Genomic DNA, 27069 nt, shown 5'->3' with positions numbered 1-27069 from the left:
AGTTAGTCACATGTGCCGGTGCCCAGAACCTACCCCTCTTGCCCGGCTCCGAGCACGGTGTGCGTGTGCGCTCACTCTCCCGGGCGCAGACCTAGAGCTTCCCAGAAGGAAAAACAAATTCGGTGGCATTATGCTTAGCGCGACCAAGAGTTTCCCAACAGGAAAGCAGCTCGAGCCCTGGCGTAAAGGCTTAGGGCGGCTCTCTAAATGCTGAGTAAATCCATTCATTAGCTCTTTAGTAAATCAGTAGCAGCAACAAAAGCCTTCTCCCCACCGCGCCACATCAAAGCCTTCCAACTTGCGCTGCGAACAGTTGCAGCGGTGGGATCCTGGCCGCAAACGCTAGCAGCGGTGGGATCCCTCGGCGGGACGCAGTTCCCGAGAGATCCCTGGGGCAGGGGTTGTAACAGTCGGGTCTGCTGGGCAAAGGGAAGGGAACCTGGAAACTGTGTCCTGGGTAGGCGAGAGCGCATTGCTGGGACGCAAGCCTGCGGCAGAGGTGCGAGAGACGAGAACTCACTCCCACGTTTCACCCTTCCATTCCCGTGACTGCCCCAGGAGGACTCCAGGGCTCGCGGGGAGCTGAGTTCCGCGCAGCGTTAGCTCGAGTGGAGGGTGGCCGTGTGGCGCGTGAGAAGTGCTGGGGTGCGTGGCCTCGGTGTGCGCGCGCCCAGCGTCGGGGCGCAGCTTCTCTCCGCCTGGCTTCTCCTCCCACTCACCCTCTCCCGTCTCCTCCCTCCTCCACACCCCCGCCCCCGGGACGGCGAGGCTTCCTCCCCGCACCGGCCGGAGAGTACACAAAGCGGCGGGTGAGGGGAAGCCTCGCAGGCGTGCACCGAGCAGTGAGATCACTGGCGTTATAAATATCCCAGTGCCAGCGCCGAGATCCGTTCGGGTGGCCTCTCTCTCTCTCCCCCTCTCCCTCTCTCTTCCCCAAGGCTATGTCCACCCGGTGCGGCGAGGGGGGCAGCGCCAGAGGCACACAGCCGCGCGCGGGCTACAGAGCCCAGAACCAGCCCTGCAAAATGCACTTAGGACCCCCGCGGCTGGAAGAATGAGCTTGTCCTTCCTCCTCCTGCTCTTCCTCAGTCACCTGATCCTCAGCGCCTGGGCTCAAGGGGAGGAGCGCCTCGCACCCAAAGGGCAACCCGGACAGGCTGCCACCGGTAGGAACCCCGGAGGAGCCAGCAGCAGCCGGAGCAGCAGTAGCACGAAGTCTTCCTCTTCTTCCTCTGTCTCCTCCTCCCCCGGCGCTCCTCTGGGCAGTCAAGGAAATGGCTTGGAGCAGAGCAGTTTCCAGTGGACCCCCTCGGGGCGCCGGACCGGCAGCCTCTACTGCAGAGTGGGCATCGGTTTCCATCTGCAGATCTACCCGGATGGCAAAGTCAATGGCTCCCACGAAGCCAATATGTTAAGTAAGTTGCCTGCTCTCCTACAAAACCTGTCCTAAGCGGGCGGCGGGAGCCTCGGGAGGGGACAGCTGGTGATTCCCTGGTCTGCAAGCCCACCTTCCGGAGCCCCGGCCACTGGGATGCAGCCGGCCCTCGAAACAGCCGGGCGGGTTGCGTGGAGATGCGTCTACGTGGCGGGCACACACTTTCCCCTCTCGTGAGTACGAGGAATGGCGATTACTGAGGTATAGGCTACCCGGAGGCTGGCGCAGACAGGCACCTTGTTTCCAGTTTGCCCTGGTCCCAAAGAGGAGCTCCAGCCAGTGCCTGGAGAAAAACCAAAAATCTCCTTTCTCCTCGTTTAACTTCTGTTTACCAGACTCGCATTTTTCACTGGGCATCAAAGCTCACCCCTTTTCCCTGCCCATAACTGAACAGTTTTATTTAGAATAATCAAATCTCACATACTGCCCCTCACAACGGCTACCATAACCCCAAATTAATATTATATATAATGTATATATACATATGTGTATACGGATATGTCTATTGTAGATACGTACATATTTACACATTATATACATATAGAATATATATGTATATTATACGGGAGACCAGACATTCCCTGTTTGGAAGAAGACAGTGATCTAGAAAACTGGACACGTTTAGAGAGGAAGACGTGATGGACATTAGAATTAATAATTGCAGAGTTGGGTTTAGCACCTTTTAGTATCTTGAAACTATGACCAGACCTTGAGGAAGCGTGGCCTGCCTTTGGTCCCCAAGGACAATTAGGGGAAAGTTCTTTATTTTAGAAGAAATTCAGAGGCGGTTTAATTCGGTACAGGTGAAAATTTTGTAGGTTTTTTTTTTAAGCCAAGTTTTAAATTTTCTTTCGGAGTTTAGCTCTCTCTCTTTCCCTCCTTTCTCATCTTCTCCTCCCTTCCACCCCGTCTGAGTTTTCAGACCATCACTGCCATTCCTCTGATTCCTCTCACTGCCCCTCTAGGCAGCAGAGGGGAGAGATGATTTGCGGTTGTATGCGGGACTGGGGAGATCTCTGCAGGCCTTTTCCTCCGTAGGGCCAGATGGTCTTCCAGCCGGGGTTAGTCCAACAGACAGAAGCACAGCCCGGGCCTCAGAGGCACCCAGGGAGAGCGGAAACATGGCCAGGAGATACCGATGCGCACACGGTCACCCGGCTCCGGAGTGTCAGCCTGGTGGCTCCCAGGTGTACTTAACTTTCTCCGTCTCAAACCAACGACCCGACGGGTTTCTTCTTACCCAAGCTCCGGAGGAGCGCGGGCTCCACAGAGGGGCTGGCATCTGGCACCCGCCCCCGACAAGGGTTGGAGGTATGCACGTCTGTGGGATGGCTGGTCGGCAAGCTTCCTCCGGGGGATTCAGGAGGCTGGAAGTGGAAGAGCTGGCGGTTCGCGCCGGAAGGGGAGCGGGTCCACGCCAGCCTCCTGCCCCTGACTAGTCTTTCGGGCTCTGCCGCTCCAGCTGTCTGTGTTGCACGTGGCGAGGTGGCCTGGAGCAGCAAACACGAGAGGGGTCTTCCCTGTCTGCCCCAGCGAGTCCCAGGCCCTCCCACACACTCCTTAGAGGCGTCTGCTTTTATGTTTTAAGGTTCATTACACTCACTAAGCAACTGACCATCTTCGGTGATAAAAGGCAAGGTCAGTTAGGGCGAAGGGGAATTTCCTGAGATTTAAGGGTAAGCAAGAGTTGTGTCTAGTTCAGTATTTCCATTTGTCCTCATTTTGTCCCACCAAACTCTTTTCCTCCACCAGCCATCAGAGCCCTATTCCCCACTTCTAGTAGTATTTTCCCCTTTCACTTACATGAACACTGTTTCTATTCTGTTCTTCTTGCAGCCTCAACAGAGGATAACTTCTGTGTTCCCAAGGGAACATCCAAAGTTAGCCTGTAAGGAGGGCAGATTGGACCCCAGGGGGTAAAATGATGTGTGGGAGGTGGGTTTCGGTGTGCTAGGGATCTCTGAAAACCAGACTTATTCCCAAGATATTCACCCTCTTCTCTTGGAAGAAACCATAAGAGACAAAGATTTTTGCAGCTTAGGCCTTGTGGAGGGGAAATTGTAGAAAAGGATAGAAAGGAAAATGAGAACAGATCAACAAAGAACACATTCAGCTAAAGAAGACATTGGCCAGTATTTATTTCCAAGGTACATTTTATTTTAACATCCACTTTGAAAGATATCTAACAAAGAACAGACACAAAACACTGCTTTGTTTCTTAAACAAAACTGAAGTGCCTAAATAAAACTTTCTTAATTTAATGAACACTTTCCTAATTCATTTCAGTTTATAACAGCCTTTCAGAGTTTAGTCTGTGCCTTTCACTTGGCTTGCAATCATTCACTTATTCATTTATCCATTTATTCATGTACCCAACATAGGATACCTAGCTCACCAAGCTTGTTATTTTGATTACTTTGGGGTTAGTTGGGATTTTTTTTTTCCTTTGCCTTCCATAGGTTTTTCTCACAGAGGAAAGTATAATTTAAGTGTTTAAATCATGGTGATTTTCAGCTTTGTGATGTCTGGAATGTCCAATAATATATCATAAGATTTCGCTACCATAGATCCATGAAGAATTTATGAAATACGTCATGTTTAAAAGGATAGCAAGTAATTTGGAAGTTTAAAATGAATCTCTGTCTTTAAGTAGCTGTGAAAGAGAAACAGGACCTGCTAATTGCAGTTGGTCATATACCTCTTTGTAGATAGCACTTGATGCTTTCCTGATACATAATGTAACCTCCGGAGTTGTTTATGGAATGTTGGTTAGAGTAGATGAGGAACCATTTGTCCAAGTCTCTCAAGAGAAACTGAGCGAGCTCGGACCATGAGGATCATGGAGAATACATCAGAGTTTTACCTCATCACCTAATTCTACGGTCTGTGAGTTAACAGTGATAGAAAACTTACATTATTTTGTCACAGCTTACTACTTCTGTAAAGAGTCAAAACTTTGCCATGCCAAACATTCTAACAGGTTCTTTTAAACTTAATAATTTTCTGTAATGTTTGTCAGAAGAAATAAATATATGTTGGAATATATGTTTCACAACTATCTTTTGACATTAAAATTTTTGCAAACTGTGAATATTTTCTAGTTTGGCTATCAGAAGTACACTGACCATAGATTTGAAACATAATTTGTTTAGTTAAGGAATACCACTTAACATATTCCTAGCTTCTCTTATACAGTAGTTATCTCAGGTTTTGAAGACAGGAAAAAGAATCAAGTTCATTGCACATAAACTCTTATTATAAGGAAATACTAGGGAAGAGTGAAGAAAGATGGGCAAGACAAGATAGGTGATAAAATCCCACTACTGAATAGAAACAAAGACTTTGTTTTAATTTCTATGCTTTCAAGTTTAATTCCAAAACAATGCTTCTGTTTGCTTATCTTGGGCCATTGAAGAATAGGCAATCAAGTAATTGTCAATTTAGGGAGCAAAAGCTTAAGGCTATAGCTACACAAAGCCAAATTGTTTACATAAAATATAGAAATTCCAATTATGTATTTTGGCTAAACCAAACCCTCAGTTTTACTAACTTTAAAAAATCTGAATTCACTATCAATTTTGATGTTAATGTACAGTCAAACTTTATATAGTCCCCAAAGCCTAAATAAACCAGAATCTCTATCTTCTGTATGGAAAAACTCAAGTAGGAAATTTCTATGTTGCTAACTTAATCAATGAAGACTACTAAACTGGATATTTCAAGACTCAGATTTGATAAAGACATGGCATATTTGTTGCTGTGTGAGCACAAGTAGAGAAACTTCAGTTTTAAATGGTTTTTCTTGGGGCTTCCCTGGTGGCACAGTGGTTGAGAATCTGCCTGCTAATGCAGAGGACACGGGTTCGAGCCCTGGTCTGGGAGGATCCCACATGCCGCGGAGCAACTAGGCCTGTGAGCCACAACTACTGAGCCTGCGCGTCTGGAGCTTGTGCTCCGCAACAAGAGAGGCCGCGATAGTGAGAGGTCCACGCACCGTGATGAAGAGTGGCCCCCGCTTGCCACAACTAGAGAAAGCCCTCGCATAGAAACGAAGACCCAACACAGCAAAAATAAATAAATTAATTAATAAACTCCTACCCCCAACATCTAAAAAATAAATCATTTTTCTTTGAGGATTTTTCAGATGGGCTGTTGATAGCTTCTGAATACATGGAATATCTGTATATCTTTCTCATTCACTGAGAAAAGAGCGAAAAAGGAGAAGTCTACATAATTGTATCAACCATCATTGATAGAGTCCTAATGTATTAAAAACTCTAGAGGGGACTAAGTAAGAAAATCTATATCCAGAATAATTTTACTTTGTAACACATACTTATGCTTGTAAGTAAGTGGATTAAACAGTGTATAATCTGAGAGACACTGAGTTCTTGCATCCTTCAACCTAGATGTCAATCACAAAATTCCACCAAGAGAGAATAACTCCTTCAGTTAAGCACTGTTTTTTTCTTTTGATCCTCTTAAATGTGAACACCCTAGGAAAGATAACACATTGTCACTTGCACTTTAACTCTCTCCCTGCCCCACTCCGCCAGCAGTAGAGGGCCAAAATAGCAGGAGAGTACTAAGACATGTGTCCATACATGTGTACACATGGGGTGTCCTGAAAAGGAAGAGAGGTAGTGAGAAGGTCAAAGAAACAATCCAATTTAGCAAACATTCATTGACTATCTATGATCTGTGAGACACAGTTGGCCTTCCACAATTTTGCTTAGGGATACCATCTGGGCTTCCACGTGAATTGTAAATTCCCATCAAATTTATTATTACTGAGGAAATTACTGAAATTGAAAAAATAAATCAGTTTTAGAGAAATATTTTCTGGAATTTATATACGTGTGATTTAACGCACATGGGTTTAAAATACTTAGAATTCTTTAATGAGTTACTGAGACTTGGCATGAAAAATCAATAGGCCTGTGATCTTTTTGGGGAGCGGGGGCAGGAGGTTAAATTGTGGAGCTTGTAGAATCTGCTCCTATATTCTAGGAAAAAAGACATCATGAAATTGCTGTTGAAATTACTTTGGAAACTATGATCTTAACAAGGTTCCTAATATTACACCATAATTACATTATTTAGAACATCATACCAAAGTTGCCTATTTGAAAAAAAACAATTATTTCATCTAATCTCATCTTTTTTCTTTCCTGCATTCTTCATAATTTTAAATAGAATGATGTATGTAAAAGTATGTTTTTAAGCTTTCAATTAAGTATAATTTTCTTAATATTATAAAATCTTTTCATTCTCAGGCACTATATCATTTTTTATACTGGAACTTACAAGAAAAGAAACCACGTAGTATGTAATAAAATAACACTTTCACATATATTATTTCATCTTCCCCATATTTAAAATTTATTACAATGCAAATTTATATAACAGATACATGCAGAATGTACAGTGTATTGGGAAACAAGTTGAGTCAAAATGGGTCTTTCTTAAAAATAGAATATGTTGTCAGAAACCAATAGTTTACATAAGCAAAGCAATGCTCCCATTAAAGAAGTATGTACAGAGTCCTTTTGTCTTGACCTCTTAAATGATAGCCTGCAAACATATATGCTTAATGAGAATTTTATCTTTTATGCTACCATGTATTTTTTTTCCCACTAATACAAAATAGATTTTCATTTACAAAACCAGGTAATTTTCCAGACAATGGTATAAAAAACCTTTAACAAAGCAGAACCAGGAGTAAATTGGGGGAAACATATGGTCAAGTCTCCTTTTCTACCAACTCCACATTGTCTCTTTTGTGGCTGTCATTCTACACATAGATGATTTCTCATGTTCTCCCTGTCTCATTTTTTAACAGACATTTACACAGTATTCACAATCACATCTCCCATCTCTGAAATATCCAAAATCATTAATGCTGTTTTTCAATATCATTCTGTAATTTTGATAGAAATATAACTTTGTATCAGATGTTCTATTCATGTTTTATTAATAATATTATTACAGCACTACATTGTGTAGTAAATTTATCTTTACAAAGGATTCTGTGTGTTTTGCTACTATTTCATAAAATGATAATGCTTTTAAATCTTTTTTGGGTATGCATCACAGTCAAATAATTTGCATAGCAAAATCTATTGTAAATAGCATTTTGAAAACATTTTGAAGGAAAGAATTTTTTGAGACAGTTTTTTTTTAGGAGTGTCTTCCTAGAAGCAGAAGTAGTTCCTTTCCAAGTTTTTAGATTTTTTTGGGTTTGTTTTAAAGAAATATCCACTAATAAAGTGGTAGCTGCAGTTTTCTTGAGATGTGTTTTATTTACTCTAGGCTAAGAATGCTCATCACAAGATCAATAGTTCCTTCACAAACTTTCTGATTAATTATTTTTAAGAAATCAGGTTAAATAAATAAGCGACAGTATTTGCTACAATTATAGGTATTAGGTCGCATTATTCAACATAAGTGCTCTATAACGATATTCATATATGTGTTTACATGTATTATATATATGTGTATCCACAATACACTGCATTTGGTAAGTTGAATAATTTTATATGTACTTCAAATACTGCAGGGGGAGACTGCTATTTTAAGAAAACCTGGTGATTTTCTCTATTTGTCATAGTCCTATTGACATATTCTAATTAGAATATGTACTCAAAATATTACAGATTGAAATGTTGAGATGTTTTTTCCCTCCTCCCTCCCATCCTTGCTTGCTTCCTTCCTTTCTTCCAGGACAAGTCCTTTTTTAGCTTTAGTGAACCATATTATTTTGTCCTTTTTTTTTTTTGCATTTTGTTGTAGGCAATTAACAAAAAGCTCTATGCTTTTCTTCTGTTCATATAACATTAATACAAGTTTATGGTAAACAGGCAGGAATCCCAATTATATACAAACTATGAGTTTCATCTTCTTAAAATACTCTAAACTGTGGTGTGTGACTCTCTTGACCCAGTGGATGTGGACTTTCAAATTATTAAAGGAGACAGAGGGACATCGACTTGATAATTCTGACTACTAAATGCCAAATATAAACAATAACGTAATAAATACCTCATTAAATTTTTTCCAGAAAAGTCACTCAAAATGCAAGATGTCTCAAACCATAATCCATCAAACACTTCACTGAGCCAATAGTCTCAGATTATTTATATTGCTTTCAGTATCTTATGTATACTCTTTAAATGAGCAAGTCACTAAATGATAGAGTGTGATATATATTGATTTATCGATTTGTATTATGATCATTTGAGAAGAGGGATTTCTTTTATGTAAATAAGTATTATTTTCAAGGCTTCCAATGATTTATACTAATCTTGAGTACCATCTTCTGTGCTTTAATATTAAAAGTACTGTATTATCTCTGACAGAAAAACAATGCATGAGAACTGTTTTGTAAAACATTTTAAAAAGTCTTTGCCATTCCTTTAGAACTTGAAAAGATTCTACTGTCAAACATTGATTACTAAAAGTGACTTATCATTTGTAAGGAGAAAAAGAATTACTAATGAAGCACAAATTTTTGAACCTTGAAATTTATTATTTTAAATGAATACTTGAGTGCTAGACCTTTTTATTTCTTTTACATAATAAATGTCACAAAAAATAAAGATGTTAAATACTTTTTTAAAAATCACAGTGATAAAGAATGGAGACAATCTACATAGAAATTTAATTCTTCACAATGGTATATAGAAGAGTCTGTGTTTTATTTTGGGATTTCTGTCATCCTAGGTATTTTGGAAATATTTGCTGTGTCTCAGGGGATTGTAGGAATACGAGGAGTTTTCAGCAACAAATTTTTAGCGATGTCAAAAAAAGGAAAACTCCATGCAAGTGTAAGTAGAACCACTTTGTATTTGTTAAAGGTGTTATAGAGATTTTACATTTGTAAAGTGGAATGAAGTGATTTTCCAAATTGATAGGACAATTTGCCCAGAGAACTTAATGTTTTTTTGTTTTTGTAAAATTATATGTACATTAAACCAAGAGAAATGTATGTGTTTTTGTAAGTAATCGTTTAAATATTTTATTTACTTGAGAAGATAATATAGAATCCACAAAAAGTTTTAAGGGTAAGTGTATTTGAAAACAGCATTTTCTAAGTGATTGCCATTATTTATTTCTTAAAAGTGGTCCAAGTGAGGAGAAATATTATGGAAATACTATGTTTTTAATTTACATGTTTATGGTGGTTGTGTGTGTGTGTTCGGTAGATCATGTTCTTAATTTTAAAAGCTACTTATGATGTCAAAAATGGAGTCTAAGTAATGTAACGTATATTCATATTAATAAGTATGGAGGGAAGAAACAAATAGTGAGAAGACTTTGACCTTTAATAGAGAAATTTAATTTGACTCATTTGAGAAATTTTCATCTTGTTTTTTTGTTGCATCAAAAACACTTCTTAAAACTATGAAGACTAGTTTTGCACTCTTAAAAATTTCTTCAGCCCACTTAACACAGTTTGTAATCAATTTACAAATTATAGATTTCTATGCTTTGTTCTGAAAATGTTCATTACTTGGGAAGCATTAAAATGTTTTAAAGATAATAAAATATATTTAGCTTAGTTTTCCCGCTCACAGGTTCTGTTTATTAGTATTAGTAGTATGCACAGCCCTTAAAAGTGATTTATGCTTTTTTTGTAGTGTACTGAGTTTTGTCATGTTAAATTATTTTAAAAAGCAATTCTTCTTTAAAGCTACTCCTTTAATCCTTATTCACTTTAATTCTTATTAAACAAATTGGAGAAATATCACTTTTCCAGTTTTCGAAGTATATAGGAAGTTTTAACTGAGTGCAATCAATTGGAACTTGCTAATTATGATTTCTTCTTTACAGACCTTTAAAAAATTGAATGAGAATTTCACTTGGTTTAATGTTTAAGACTTTCAATTTTCCTTTCTCTAGCATCTAAATGTGGTTTGTTAATATCTCTTGGAGGAGACAGTAGAATTCAAGCTATTTCTACAGTTATTTGAGGATTAAATGAGATAATGTATATAAAGCTTGTTAGAACAATATTAAATACCTTGTAAGTACCCAATAAATATTACCTATTATTGAATGATAATTTAAATATATTCTAAATACAATAAACTACTAAAATCTCAGTTTATTAAGATAGATGGGAAATCTTTGGTAACCTCTCTGATCATCCATTACAAGCATTATAACCAGATTTACTTATTTCATCTTCTGAGCTGGTTACTATATTCTAGTAAACCACAATACAGTGTTCATAAAATAATTGCTCTTTAATTTATTACATATCTTAAGGGAAAACGTTCTTCATTGCTGTGGAAAAGTAGGACATGCCATTTTATTTTTTAAAAAATATTTGATTTTTAAAAATCCACATACAAAATAAAAAACAATGATCAAATGCATCTACACTGAATAACTTTTCCTCGATCTACTTTAAGGTGGTAAAAGATTGAAACACCTTCAAAATCTAAGCATCATAACAATATGCAATGCCTAAAAAGAAATTGTCTTTTATTGGTTTGCTTGTTTTGGGTGAAAATCTTAATTTTTTAAATATTCTGATTCATGCTTTAGTACATGCAAAAAAATAGACTACCTTGGGGCAGCTTAAGGATAATTGCAACAGAAAGCGAAGTACTACAAATGGATGCCAATTAGAAAGGTCAAACTGAAAGGTTAGGTTACATGATTCCTCTGTCAAATGCAAGTAACAAATTTCCAGAAACTTGACCCAAATGTCTAAGGATGGCTGGCCGAAATAATGCAGATAATGCAAAAACAGCATCTGTTATTCTTTCTCATCTTGGCAGGCTAAAGTTATTTCATGGAATAATGACTTTTAAACAGTACAAAGCAAGCCTTGCTCTTGTCACTCACTGAAGCCCTTTGATATAAAAGTCATTCTGATGACTTTGAGCTGAATTGTAGATAAAAAATTAAGCCCTACGATTATGTGGATTCTTTATAAACCATTTGTCCAAGCCCACTTTCTCTTAGCATTTATTAGCACTTTTTCTCTAGATGGAAACCTAATTAAATTATAAAGTGATTTATTTTTAAGGAAGTTGAATTTTGAAATAGTATTAATTCTAACCATTATTAGTTTTATGCCAGATGGTTTCTTTCCTCTTTTCAGTTTCTAGTTAAACATGTTGAAAAATTGTTCTTATAGCTAGCTTTAAATATAATTATTTGATTTAGTTTTGGTTTTTACAAAATTTCATCACCACTAAAAATGCTAAAACCCCTTATACTTTTAGGATTAAATGTTGCTTAGGATTAGTGAGTTGCTTTAAATTAATAATTGTGCAGAGGCATTTAAAGAATACCTTTATAATCATTTCAAAAATATATGTATATAAAACCATGTTGTGCATCTTAAACTTAAACAATGTCGTATGTCAATTATATCTCAATAAAACTAGAAAAAAATGTAAATAAATAAAGAGTAACTTTAGGGTTTTATTTACAAAGTAAATATAAACTATAAATCTAAAGTAGTCATATAATTCTGGGGAAAGTAAACCTATAGCGTATTGAGAAATACTCATGGATAATAGGAGATTTTCAACTTCGTTTTTATAGTAACAATGAGACTATTAAAAATTAGCTACTTGGCAGAGGTAAAAGATTTGCATATTTCTTTAAAATCTCTTTCATTCACATTATCTCATTACATAGTTAGGTGAGGAAATAGTCTCAGAGATGTTAAATATTTTCCTAAGTTACCACAGGTAACAATTGATTGAACCAGAATTACATAATTCAAAAATTCTCTCTCCTTTTAAATGCTATAATACTTGGTAGGGAAAAGTTAGCTTGAAAGAAGGCATTTTGTTTCATTTGGAACTATTTACACTGTTTTCAGCTATTATTTTATAGGAATTATTAATTGTATGTTTTAATAATATTTTTGTATTACGTTTTAAAGAATGAATACTGTGGTTCATCCTTAGAATATTTTTGGTTGCTTCTCTCTCTCTCTCTCACTCTCTCTCATTCCAAACCCTTTTGGAGGATCTTTTTTCCCCTTCTACTTCTGTGTCTCCTACTTGATTTTAAAGTCTAGAAAGGAGGGGATGTGTGCACCACAAAACTTGTCACACAGTTTTATAAATGTTGGTTATTCAGTGTGAAGATGAGTTGCATAGGGAACCCCTTTTAGGATGTACTTTCAGAACAGAAAAGAGATCTGTTTTGTTCACAGAAACTCTTCATTTAGGAAATGCTTCATTGTCAGTGGACAGGAAGATGGTAAACACTATTATCAGGCCAGAAAGTTTAAACTTAGGCAACATATATGCTGATTTCCTTTGTGTGCTAAGTTTGTTAATTTGGTAAGAGAAGTTTTCATTGAACTTCAGCCATCTCGGTGTGCTCTGCTCATGCACTCAGTCCACCTATATACTCATAGTAATCTCCTTGCAGCTTTCCTTAAGACCTTGACTGATAGACCCTAAGTAGACAATGCATTTCAATTCCTAGTGTGCAGGGTTTTTTCAGCATTCTTTACAAGGATGAAGGTGTCTGGTCTTCTTCTCGAGATGCCTTGGGAATCACTGAGAGTAAGAGCAGGTAATTGCTTCCCCAAGAGCCATGAGGGTTAGTCAGAGCCTTCACTGTGGCATGTATCCTCTTTCTCGACTTATTCCCAGACTGCGGTGCTTTGTGGGGCTGAGCACCCTTCTCTTTTGGTCTCTACCTCTGCCTGCCTGTCTGTTTGTGCTCTCTCCTCAGGTTTACTGTCTTTATCCAAAGTTGCATAGGCAGCCTTTCTGGATTTATCTGAGGTGTGTCCAGATGTAAGTGTAGAAGGTCTTGAGTGTGGTGGTGAAGAGCACAGTTCAATTGTGTCATTCTACTTGAGATACACTGTGTCATTTTACTTAATCTTTCTATTCCTTGGTTTTATCAGCTATACATGGAAGAAAATTAAAGTAAAAATACATGGTGATAGTTGAGCATTTTAAATGAGATAATATGTATAAAACACTTAGAATAGTTCCTGGAAAGTATTCAGCATTTAATGTTAGAACAGATCTTCCTGAATTTGCTCTCAGGCAGCTGTTTGATGATCCTCTATCTCCTCTCAGAATACTTTCTGATTTTGGGGTCAAGCAGCTGTGACCCCCTCAGATATTTAGACCAGCCACAAATCCCATTTATTATTTGCCCCTTTTTTCTTTAGGTCCAAACTCATCTTGCATACAGTAGCCCCTTTTCTTCTGGGTTTTCCTTTTTCCAAGGAACCTAATTTGAAAGCAAAATTCCCAGGTTCAAGATCTTAAAGAGGCAAGGATTTCCAATGGTCATAATCTCATAATTTTTTAAGATCCTTCTTGTGCCTTGTGGTTTTCCCCTTAAAAAATCTCAATCTTGAAAAAGGTGGTTATCATGAATTCTTCAGTCTTTTCATTAAGTATGCATGTTCACTTATTGCCTGTTGGGGGAAAAACATTTTAGCTCATTTTAAAGATACAGAAAGAAGCACGTGGTGGAATTATTTTTGTTTCTCAGGGTTTTAGGGAATCGTGTTTGGAAGGAAAGCTAATTGCAGAGTTTACGAAATAGGCATGGAATGTGTGCTTGATCAGCCCTAAGCAAGGACTAGAACAGCCTCCTTTCCTGGTTTCAGAGGGCGCCAGCTGGCTTGCCTGGGATGAGAGTCTGGACTAGACTTCCTGAGCTGGGGGCAGAGTGAGGATGAGTCCGCAGCCCTTAAAGCTGGGCATGTTTATTGAAAGGGGAAACGGAATCTTGAGTAACGGTTATCATCATCATTAAAAAAATAAGTTATTAAGCACTCCACTCTTGCAGTCAAGACCCTGAGCTCTATAAAGGCCTTGAATAGAAACTCGCCTTGCCCTCTAAGAGCTTTCAATTTACATAGTAAAACTGAATAGCTAGTAATTTAGGCTAAAAAATGAGTTCAGTGTTCTACCTTTGCAGTAAATGTCAGTTTTCTCTTAATTTCACACTATGTAAATCTGGTTAGAGGGCTTATTTTATTGAGGAAATCTGCCTGTGATGAATCGACTTGTAATTTCAGAGATCCATTTCAGCCTAAAGTGAGAGATGGTGTTCTACGTCTTAGATGGTTGGGGGAATGGCACTTGTTTTTCATCAGTATTTTAATATGGAGCAACTGCAGGGCAGGTAGGACTATATAGAAACCTAGGAGATGCCTTGGGTTTGTACAGTGTTACTGAAAGAGTTTGAATCTAGGAATCAGTAGGTGAGATTTAAGTCACAGGCCTACCCTGGCACGTGATAAATGAGGGGATTTAGACTAATTCTTTTCTTTACTCTTCTGTCTGGAAAATCAGGTAATAACATCCTAATAGTCATGGAATTATATCAAGAATGAAATAATATATGTAAAACACCTGGCACATGGTAGCCCTCAATAGCCCAGCTTTTTTGAGCTATTAAGAGCATCAGACAGCGAACTATCTTATACCATGTTTCTACAAGTGTGGTTCTCACCTCACCTGCATCAAGATCACACAGGATGCTGGTTAATGATGTGATTCCAGGGTCTCAGCTCAGACTTACTAAAACAATCTCTGGAGATAGGGCCTTGGGAATCTGCATTTTGACCTGGCTCCCTGAGTAATTTGAAGTCAAATTCAAGAGGTTCAGAGGAGGAGAAATCATGTGGCTAACATTCTTGACTACCTTACCTCAGGTTGATTTAAATCCAACTTGTATATTCCCTTGGTTGCATGAAGAACTGAGACACAGAATGGCCAGATACCTAGTGCCAAGCAGGAAGTATGACCATGCTCTGGAGATGGTCATACATCAACTGACCCATATAAGGCTTGTGAACTAAAGAGAAAGAGGCAGCTCCTGTACATGCATGCTGCTCTGTTCTGGGGTTCTCTGCTTGGGAGCAGTTGGAGCAGGGTCTAGCTTTCAGCCTTCACTCACCACCAAAGGTGGGTGCTTTTGTGCTGGGCACATCCTACACAGCCATACAAAACAGCCTGGGCTTAGGGGACCTGACCCGGGCAGTCCCATTGGTGAGACTAGGGGTGGGAACCAAAATGCATTGAAAGGAGGCAGGGGAACAAGAAGTGTAGGGATGCAGGCAGCAAGAAAACTTTGCTTAGAGCACAATCTGGTCTTTAATTGTTTTCGTTACAGTCTATAATAATAGTTTAATTATTTAATAACATTATATAGTCTATAATAGCATTTTAGTTGCTTATATTTAATTATTTCTTAACTTTATAAAGCTTTTCAAGAGAAAGAGGCAAATCAAAGAAAACAAAGTGAAATAAAGAAGTAAAATTGATTAAATGATTAAATAATCTGCAGACTCCAGGGTTGGTACTACTGTTAGTCCAAGTTCAATCCTCTTTATATACCTCTTTCATACAATGCGTATTTACTTCTTCAGTCACACGTAATGAGAATCGGGACTTGTAGGCATAGCCTCAATGCATTTGCTACAATATTCTCCATCATCATAGAGCACGTTTACTAAGGAACAAATCTATGTTAAGAGGTTTTAGAAAGTTTTTAAAAATATTGTTTCAGAAAGAATTCTCTGGTTTAATTGACCTTCAGATTTTAATTAAGCAGAATCGGTCTTTTCTGGAATATCACAAAGTTTTACTTTCTTTGAACTGAATTTGACCTTTCTTTTAAATATTCACTGTGTGCCCTCATCACACGAGGAGATGAGTAGAATCAAGGTAAAGTATCCTCCTAAGCCCAAAATTCTTGTTTTATTTAATAGCACTATATTGCCCCACCTCTGAATAATTTGCATTTGCATATTCAGGCAAAAGTAGTTTAATTTCATTTTCTTCTGTGTTTTTCAGTTAAGACTCCTTTAAATTATGTAGAAATCAGCCAGTTTAAACTTGGTAGTTTTGCAATTATGGCTTGTTGACTATAACTTATTTTTACACTTGCAAGATCAAGGAGAAATTATAGAGGAAAACATAGATAATTTAAGTCAACAAAGAACATGGGCAGGACCATGGCTATATTGTTTTTCATTGTAAAAGTGACAACCAGCACAGTGTCTGGCATGTGATATACAGTCGATAAATATCTGTGGAATGAATCCACAAAAAACTGAGTTTGAAACAAAGATAGGGGCTCTTTACGAACATTTTAATGAATGCGTTTGTTGTAGTGGCTGATGGTGGTAGGGTGGAAGTTATGGGGGTTCTGATTTCAATAGCTTATTTGAAATTAGATTTACCTCTCTACTTCACAGCTGAACTGTAGATAAAGTCTTTACATCTCCTTCCCATTTTCTAGGGAAATAATCCAGTTCTATTGTTTTAAAAGTATATATATTGCTAAAGCACTTTTTATAATTCAAAGGAGATTTCAAAAATTAAAAGTAACCTGGAAAGTTTATTATCTAAAATTGTGTAATGGTAAATGGTCAATATATTTAAATGGCTCTGCTACTTGGTGACTCTGTTGTGAAGATGCCTCATACGTAACATTAGGGACAGAGATGAACTGCTTAATGTCGCCGTGTTGTCTGAACAGGGCCGGGAATACTGACAGGGACAGTCCATCCCTCCAGAAGAAACCAGATCTCCTGATGAAAAACTCACTATGTTTGTTTCAAATGGTTTTGTTCCATCATAGCTGGAAGAATTTTTCAGACAAAATATTAAATTAGAAGTCAATTAAGAAATCCAAAACAGTCTGACTGCCTTCACTCCTGTTTTAATGTGGGGTTTGGAATGGCTGAGGGCCAGCAAGTAATGTGGGTCCTCAGAATTCTGAACATCCCTATCCCATGTGACAGTTAGGTGACCCTCGAAAAATCTAGAGCCTGAACAGCCATCCTCTTTAAGTCTTCTCTTAAGAAAGAACTTAGAACATGAACCTTGAGGGGGAAAGAGAAAGTTTTCAGATGGAATAATTTTCGGGGGTGGCATCGGTAGGTTTTCACCCCATGAAAGACAGTAAGATGGAATTGCTATAGGTTAATATACCGTGTGTGTGTGTGTATGTGTGCATGCACACGCATGTGTGTCTGTTGGCCACATCAATTAAAAAAGACATGTTCCTTCTTTATTTTTTTTTGACACCATTAAGGAAAAAATAAGGTTAAATTATGCAGTACACTTAAAAAAATCTAACTGTCGAAATTGAATAAAGCAATCACTGCTATCTTTATTTCAGGAAAATGATTTTTTGTGTGTGAAACAAGGGTAGAAGTCAGGTCTATAATGTATTATACATTAAAAATGTTATTCAGATAAATTTTAGGAAAAAAATCTGAGGCAGGGTAAATATACCTGCTACCGTTTTTAGTGAAATCTCCCACACCTTTCTAAAATGCTTGGTCTTTTCTGTAGCAGAAAATATTCCAGATGGTTATAGCTTTTATTTTAAAGTAAAACTTTGGGATTATCTAATTGAATGGGAGAGCATTGAAGTCCTTTCAAGAGCTAAGCAGACAAATCTATGTTTGACTTGTAAGAAAGACTTTTTAATTAAAAAAAAATAAGGAACAATAAATGTGTGCTCTTCTAAAGGAATGGCAACATAGCACCCTTGTCCTGGTCAGGGGCTTGTAGGTTATGATGGGATGAGAGAAAGCCATTGGCAGTGGTTCTTTAAAATAGCGGCTTACAGCCTGCTAGAGACCCAGTCCAGGGTATATAGCTTCATAGCCTCCAAATAAAGAGCTGTATTGATTGAACTACACTCGAATGTAAATAACCTGGATAGACTATCGTACATAAGATAAATGTGCTGCTGGAAATACTCTGAAACTGGTTGTCTCCTGATATTGTCAGTACCCTGCACAACTCAAAAATTCCACGTGGCCATCAACAGTAGTTCTGTGTAAACTGCCTTGCAATGTTCAGACTTCTATATTACAGCGTTGGGATCTGTATTGCAGAAGAAAGTTTGGCATTATTAGAAAAGCAAGGGAATTAAAGGACTTTTAATTCCATGTTAGAACCTCTTGGTTTGATATAGAAAGAATCATATCTCTCTGTGTGTGTGTGTGTGTGTGTGTGTGTGTGTGTGTGTGTATGTGTAGTGTTCTTATATAGGAGTCAAGATATTTGGTATTTCTAAGCCCAGGACGTTTATACAAATGGTGTTCCCTGAAATTGTGAAACATGTTGGTCTAGTCCAGGTTAGGGATTTGAATTCTTTGGGGGCTATGGAATCTTGTATTTGATAAAAGCTCCAGATCCTTTCCTTAGAAAAATATTTTGAGTCTCACAATAGCCCTACAGTTGCAAGGATTGTGGATAAAGAGCCTAAAGCTGAGAACTCAACTGGCAGGATTGGCATTTGATTGCATGTCTGTCTGACACATTCTCACTTGCTTCCCCTGTACTGCGGTCATTCAATTTCCTCAATACGGCAAACTCAGCCTTTTCAGAGCTTGTTGTGGCCTGCTTTGTCGTCCTCATCTCTTCTTCCTTTCTCCATGCGTCCTAAGTGGAAATCACACTGAACTACTTATAGTGCTGTCCTGCTGACCTGTGAACACACCAGTTCTGCTCCCTGAAATCCTTTCTCATGTCACCTGCCTTGCTCACACCTTGTCGGACTTGAAGACTCAGCTCAGAAGTCAGCTTTTCTAGGAAGACTTCCTGCCCTCTTCCCTGCTACCTCCATCCTCTCAGATGCCCTTCCTCTATGCTATCATTGTATCCTCTGCATACCGCTGTCATAATTCCATTTATCAAGCTGCATCGTGATGGATGTCTACTTCTTTGCTTAATCCACTGTTTCTGTGAGCATTTCAAGGGCAGAGGTGTGTGTGTGTGTGTGTGTGTGTGTGTGTGTGTGTGTGTGTGTGTGTGTGTGTGTGTGTAGAGAGAGAGAGAGATCTGGCTGAAGTATTGTTAGTGACTCCAAAGGTAATTTTTTTCTTCCTGCCATCAAATATACTCTCCTGTATCACTGTGTGAAGATACATTCTTTCCTAAAGAACTCTAACATATGCAATATTAATAGGGCCATATGCTACCCCTTTCTCAGCACCATGAAGCATGCTGATAAGATTGAAAAATGTATTCTTGTTTCAAAGGATAATATGACCCCATTCCTCTGAATAATATAGAACTATTTATTTTCTTGATGGCTTAAGAGGGGGAAAAATCTTATAAGTTAACTTTTTAACTAAAAATATCAAAGTAATTAGAAAGAGTAATAGAATTTAAATATACGAGTTCCTGTTATCACTTTTATATACATTGATATTATTTCACGATTGTACATAATAAACAGAAATCAGCATTACAAAGATGAATAAAGTAGGAATATAGAAACGAAAATAGTAATTTTAAAGCAACTCTAAAAGAAGCAAATGTGTCTTTATAAAAGAGAATGGAGTAGGAGGGCAGGGGTCAACGGAATTCTTGTTTTTTCTTTACAGTAGAAGACCTCATTTTATTACATGCTGAACATATTATCACTACTTGAATTTCCTCTTCTTCTTTTATTCCCTAGGCCAAATTTACAGATGACTGCAAGTTCAGGGAGCGATTTCAAGAAAACAGCTATAATACCTATGCCTCAGCAATACACCGAACTGAAAAAACGGGGCGGGAGTGGTACGTGGCCCTGAACAAGAGAGGGAAAGCTAAACGGGGCTGCAGCCCCCGTGTTAAACCTCAGCACATCTCTACCCACTTTCTGCCAAGATTCAAGCAATCAGAGCAGCCAGAACTTTCTTTCACAGTTACTGTTCCTGAAAAGAAAAAGCCACCTAATCCCATCAAGCCAAAGGTTCCCCTCTCCGCACCTCGGAGAAGTCCCAACACAGTGAAATACAGACTCAAGTTTCGCTTTGGATAATACTCATCTTGGCCTTGTGAGAAACCATGCCTTCCCTTCAGGAGTTTCTGTAGGTGTCTTTGTGCTCTGAAGACAACTTTTTGGACACAGCTTCAGTTACACTACACTGTACTGAAGTCAGGACATTTGTTTCAGTTTGGCTGAAACAAAAATGTCTCCTGATAGGAACTAAACTGGAATTCTTTGTACCAATACAGGGAGCTCACTGCTTTAGTTCAGTATGACATAAAGCCTTTTGCTTTATGCTTGGTGCATACTGGGACTCTGTTTCCAGAAAGTTAAATGGTGGGGATTATGTATTTTTCTGACTTTTACAGATCAACCTGAAAAAGCATACGATACATTTTTATTTTTGGTTTCCAAAGACTATTTTGATGCAGATAAAAATATTTTATTAACGTTTGTTTTTTGGGTTTTGTTTTTTTTTAAAGTACCTTGCATTGAGCATATTTTCTTACTTTTGTTATTTTTAATTAATAAGACATAAAACAGCCATTTTAATGCAATTTATGAATTATAAATGTGTTTATAGCCTGTTTATAACATGTGGATTTATTTTTCATTTTTCTTATTCATTGCACTTTTAATTTTTATTGTGATTATTTTTTTTTTACCATACCTCAGATAATGTAAGTTAGTCTTGCATCTTAAAATGTTTAAATTCTCTTCAACAGCACCAAATGTTGAGCTTGGGTTTGTGTGTGTGTGTGTGTGTGTGTGTGTGTGTGTGTGTGTGTGTGTGTATAAATTCATGCTATTATATGGAATCCTGTCTTTTTGGTGGCTGGGCTACAATGAATTGGAAGTAAGGAGAAAATATAAGGACTTTTTTGGTGGAATTAAAAGTTGGAGATAAGGAAGAGGATTAGAGGTACAAGTACACTGAGTTTGCAGCATTTACTGATATCTAATTCTGCCTTGCCTTCACTTCTCCTTTTATCTACCCTGCCCTCATTCTTTAACTGCTGGAGGAATACATTTTATTCTGTCCATCAAACATACACTATGAAACCAGAGTGCTTAAAATACCTCTTTTATGACCCTCTGCTATCTCCACTGTATAGATCCACAGGGAGCAACCCACTTAGTGGAAACACACAGAGAACCGAAGGAGATGAATCATGTAACAGTTACCCATGTCAAGTCCCATTGTCAAAAATATTCTTATTACTCAGTTAAACACACTTTGAGTTTCCTATCCTAAAGGTAACCATCCCAGTGAATAGATCTGCCCTTTTATAAGGAAAATTTCTGATGTATGTTTTTAAAAAGTTGGCTGTGCGATATGGGAAACTTAATTTGGGAATTTGATGAGTTGAAAACGGCACTTAATTGTCAACCCAAATACTGGATGTTGGGCATAAATCACAGAAAATTTAACTTAAAAGAATTTATATAATTTATTTCCTTGGGTAATCATTTTTATGGCGTTCTATGAAACATAAGTGTTTATCTTCAGAAATGTGGCAATAAAAACGGTAAAGCTAATGTTTAAAAGTATGTCTCATAGGAAGAACAAAAGCATTCACAGAAAGTTTATGGTTTGTATTTAAGCATGTTTCTTTTCTTTTAGAGCATATTGCTAAACTTCTTTTAAAAACAAAGTATGTTTTATTTTGATGCACAAATGCAAAATAGAAACTCAGCAAAATTGAACTTACTACCATTTAAGCAGACTGCTTTGTTTTAATGGAAACTATACACATATATTTTATACAATATATATAAAATCCATCCATCAACTAAAACATCACACGTATACTCTAGAATGGTGTTTTATTATAAAACTATAATATGATTAAACATTGTTTGCATTTAATGCATAATTTTTTATTTTTAAAATCTATTATTATTATTATTATTTTTGTCACACCACGAGGCATGCCGGATCCTAGTTCCCCGACCAGGGATGGAACCCGTGCCCCCTGCAGTGGAAGCATGGAGTCTTAACCACTGGGCCACCAGGGACATCCCTTAATACATGATTTTTTAAAAACAAAATACAATGCTACAATAGTTTTAACTAATTTATACATTAAAAATCTCCTGGATTAAATGAAATGAAATTTTGCCAACACAGATATCTTACTCTTATCTAATTGGTATATCACATATATACATGGTATAAAGCTAAAAATAATCCTCTAGTTTATTTTAATATATCGTTAAAAATTGTACACTGTATATCAAGTTCTTACTACACATGAGAAATAAAATTGCAGAACAGGAGAACAGTAGACATATGTCCCTAAATGGGCAAGGAAAAGATGACTTTAATGATGATTAACAACAAACTAAGTTAATGTATATATTGTATTCGACAAATGTTGCTGGTAATTTATGTTAAACTAAAAAAATTACCTTATCTTGTACTCCTAGTTTGATTTGATTAGCATTTGGAAGTTCAAGTAGAATAGCTACCAAATATATATTATGCAAGTCAGGATTCATTAATTTCAAAATTTAAAGCCAAGCTAAAATTAAAAAGAAATAACTTTAAATTACACTTCTCTTTAGTTTACTGGCCATACACAATTATATTTATTTAAAGCTCACTGAAGCAAAAAGTTACCTAAATTAATTAATTGAAAGAACTCATGTAGAGAAAATATGTATAAATATAATTCCTTACCAATACCTAGCACTTTTTTTTTTTTTTTGCGGTACGCAGGCCTCCCACTGTTGTGGCCTCTCCCGCTGCGGAGCACAGGCTCCGGACGCGCAGGCTCAGCAGCCATGGCTCACGGGCCCAGCCACTCCGCGGGCATGTGGGATCTTCCCGGACCGGGGCACGAACCCGTGTCCCCTGCATCGGCAGGCGGACTCTCAACCACAGCGCCACCAGGGAAGCCCCCTAGGCCTTTTAAAAGGGGTCTTTGCTTATGTAGTTTTGGTAATTTTGAAGTAACTAGACCTATCTCATATTAAATAAAATTGTTTAATTGAGATTGTGTTCACCTAAAAATGTCAATGAATTTTACATTACAATTTTGGAACCTCATTTGTCTAGAAGAGAGATGACAAACACCTTCAGAATGACATTTCAGCTTTATTAATTACATTAATTTAATTTAAGATAATCTTTATTTGGAGCATCAGTAGAGGTAAATAGAGGTTTTCAATAAGATGTAATAATATCATGGTTTTTATTTTGCAAAATATACTGTCACTTCTTTCTCAAGAAACTAATTTGAGAGTGTGGTTATATATAAATTATCTTTTAGTTCTTTTAGCTGAGTTATAGTGACTCAGCTGTATAAAACTGTGTGATGGTGATAAAGGATGCTGACAAAAGTTATTTCTAAATTTAACAGTTATATCATCTTAGATGCTTTTATTTCTTGTACCTGAAAATAAAACACCATAAATCTAGTAGGTAAATTTTCTATAAAGTTGATCTTGAAATAGAAAACTGAACAATTGTCTTACATTAACATTTTTACCCTTCCAAAGGACAGCGGAATTAAGCTATAACTTCCCACATTTTCAATCACGAAATGAAAATACTGCACTAACCAAAAACTTGAATTCTGGCATGATTTTTACAGCTGCAGAAAATTTCTTGTACAGTTAATTTAAAAAATAAGAACAGTATTGTAGACAATGCTGCAATGGGAAGAAAACAAAAATATCTTGTCCAAGGAATTCTACACCTTCTTCAAGATTTATTTCATTGCTACAACTAAATTTTGATCACTTAAAATCTTTTTTTTAAGCCAATCATCTTTTTGCACATTTTGAAAGAAACTTTTCTTTCTTTATTTAAAATTTATTTATTTTTGGCTGTGTTGGGTCTTCGTTGCTGCACGTGGGCTTTCTCTAGTTGCAGGAGTGGGGGTCACTCTTCGTTGCGGTGCACGGGCTTCTCATTTCAGTGGCTTCTCTTGTTGTGGAGCATGGGCTCTAGGCACGCGGGCTTCAGTAGTTGTGGCACGCGGGCTCAGTAGTGGTTTGTGGGCTCTAGAGCACAGGCTCAGTAGTTGTGGCACACGGGCTTAGCTGCTCCGCGGCATGTGGGATCTTCCCGGACCAGGGCTCGAACCCATGTCCCCTGCATTGGCAGGTGGATTCTTAACCACTGCGCCACCAGGGAAGCCCAAAAGAGACTTTTAGGTAAGTGAACATGACTCCTCTATTTTTCTTTTGTAAGTCATCTAATTGTACTAGTCGGTTTTTGAAATAAGATTATCAAATGATTAGGCATTAGTCCAAGAAAAGCGTTACCTCCTCTATGTCATTCCACAGGAAAGAAGGGAGGAGAACGCAGCCTGAGTCAGTGGAGGCATTTTTTACATCCAAGAATCACATACAAAGCAGAAATTAACACACAATTGCAAAGCAATTATACTCCAATAAAGATGTAAAGAAAAAAAAAAAAGAATCACATACAACATTCAGAGATACCATCAGACAACTGAGCTACAAATCATCCATCAGTATTTAAACAATTTTATGTAATAAAAATACTAGATTAGGAAGCAATAGCTCTTACATATTTCTAATTTTATTGTCTTTTTCCTGACTCTGATGTGTGATTACCGGAGGTCAATCTCTAGGCCTTGTTTCACCCATGCTATCTCAAGCGTCATTTTCAGCTTTGTCATCAGTGATTGTTTGAGTCTTAAAATGTTGACGTACCAAAAAGAGGACATGGTCCCTCTTCAGGCAAAACTAAAAGTCTATGTCCAGTTGAAATTGCACAACCACATGAAAAGAATTGTGAAAGAAATAATAAACAGATATTTTAAAAAGGCCTTGTCTTAGATTAAGAAGAAAAATAAACTGAGTGCGAGATTGGATCAAGACATTTAAAAAATGGGAATCCATTCTGGGCTTACTTTTCTTTTCTTTTCTTTTTTTTTTTCTTTTGCACTGCCAAGAAGCTTGTGGGATCTTAGTTCCCCGACCAGGGATTGAACCCAGGCCCTTGACAGTGAGTCCTAACCAACCGACCACCAGGGAATTCCCCTGGGCTTACCTTTTCATAAGGGACTTTGCAAATTTGCAGTAATTTCCTATTAATTAAATCAAATTTCCTATTAATCCAGATAGGAACGGTCAGAGTAACATCACTGTTGATAATACATAGTTCATGACCTTAACTAAACATGTAATTATTGAACATCTCTGTTTTGACCAAAATCACACTTTCTCCATGAAGCCTTCTAGAAATTCATGAAGAAATATGAATAATCTCATCTTGACACCACTCCTTCAAATATGTATAACTCATGACATTCCACCACCATTCCCTTACTATCCCAATAATTCAGTATTTTCTGAGATCCTGCTTCGCCAAGACACTCAGCTAGTGAAACAGTTCTTCATTTGCTCAATACTTGTTCAGTATGTTCCTTGTAGAGGTTGACATCAACATAGTCTTAGATTTTGAACTCCTGCAGGGAATATAGCTGCTCTCTCCTTGCACATTGCCCAACCCAAGTTCAGGCTAATAAAAGGAACTTAAGAAATGTTCTTAGCTGATATAGCAATTTTGAACGATGTGTTCCTCCGAATTAAACACTTCGTGGAGGCTATTGGACATTCTATTTATTCAAAGTACTGGCTATATAATTATATCTACAGGTCCCTATATGGAATATGTTAGGTGCTCAAAAAAAAAAAGCTTGTAGGATGGATATTAGCACTGAATAAGATTTACTTGATGAAGAGGTTGATGATGGTTAAGAGAATTCCTGTGAGATACAAAATGGCTCCAACAACAAGAGTAAGAACACTGGCTGCTTCCCTCACTCTGCTTGGATTTCCCACACACAAATCCCAAGTCCAGACTAGAAATATCATGCCTTTGCAAGCTGCATTTAAATATCAATAAATTAGTCATCGTATGAAACTTCAGTTTCATTGACAATCAGAAAAACAGGTGACTGTGCAAATCCTGATGATTTTGCTGTTTGCAGGCCAAATAAGCAGTCCAGTGGGGTGTCAGTAGGTATCAGTGGGAGGGTGAAGACATTACTTTTTGGTAATTTGTTTCTAGACATGTTTTTTTTCCCTTTTGTCAGATAAACTCTCTCAGAGAAGACCGCCTTTTTCTGTACCCTACAGAGAGATTAGTGAATGCATAATCACACAGTGACAGGTCCCGTTCCAATGTGTTTCTCATTAAATTCTCTATCATTCCCTCTGTGGGAAACTGGAAAATTTAACAGATTTTCATACAGGGAGGTGAATTTCTGCTGAGGAGGCAACACAATGTCTTTTACTCTCCGGAGTGCAATTATCATTCTGCTGCCACAGCCCTGCTTCGTCTTCCATAGGGCTCTCTTTGTGGGATGCATGCATTCCATAACCTGTTTCCATACTTTGACACAGGTTATATATTTACATTTTTAAAAGTTTGCTAGCTGTTCTACATTCTTCTCTGTAAAAGGCTCCTGAGAGCAAGTGGAAATATACTAGAATATTAAATGCACCAGAAGAAGATACAAAGACCTCCCTAATAGTCAACATCCTAATGGAGAATGGGACAGGACGAGTTTAAAGTCTAGAAGCGAAAAGCAGTCAAAAGTTGTATGTTCACTGTCTATTCTCTCTCTCTCTCTTCGCATATAAGATGCATTACAAAGGGGCGAAAACATGTTTTCTGTTTAGGTAATGAAAGAATAACAGTCATGGCAATGACTACTATAAATATCCTCTGAGACCTTCAATTCCTGTAAATGTTATGTTGCCACCTTTATATATCACTGGGTTATAAAACTGAGTCAGCTCTGAGTGAGAGTTTGCTTTCACCTTGGAAATCATGCTACCTGAGATTCTCAGCCTTTACTGTCTGGAGAGCAAGAGAGCAAATGAGAAAAAGACAGAGCCCGATGTGCTGG

At 37.7% G+C, this 27069-nt stretch overlaps 1 protein-coding gene across 1 annotated transcript; it reads left to right on the top strand.

Moving 5' to 3' along the window:
• Positions 1-1054: 1054 nt before the first annotated feature.
• On the top strand, positions 1055-20224 carry FGF5 (fibroblast growth factor 5; the record flags this gene model as incomplete). The annotated part of the gene is made up of 3 exons (XM_082653205.1): positions 1055-1415; positions 9158-9261; positions 19877-20224. 3 exons carry the CDS (start codon positions 1055-1057, stop codon positions 20222-20224), a joined length of 813 nt encoding a protein of 270 aa, XP_082509331.1.
• Positions 20225-27069: the final 6845 nt, after the last annotated feature.

This window comes from Grampus griseus (assembly GCF_964374135.1).
Source record: "Grampus griseus genome assembly, chromosome: 4".
Lineage (NCBI taxonomy): Eukaryota > Metazoa > Chordata > Mammalia > Artiodactyla > Delphinidae > Grampus > Grampus griseus.
The sequence above is the reverse complement of the archived record's forward strand: the minus strand, read 5'-3'. Positions and strand labels throughout refer to the sequence as shown.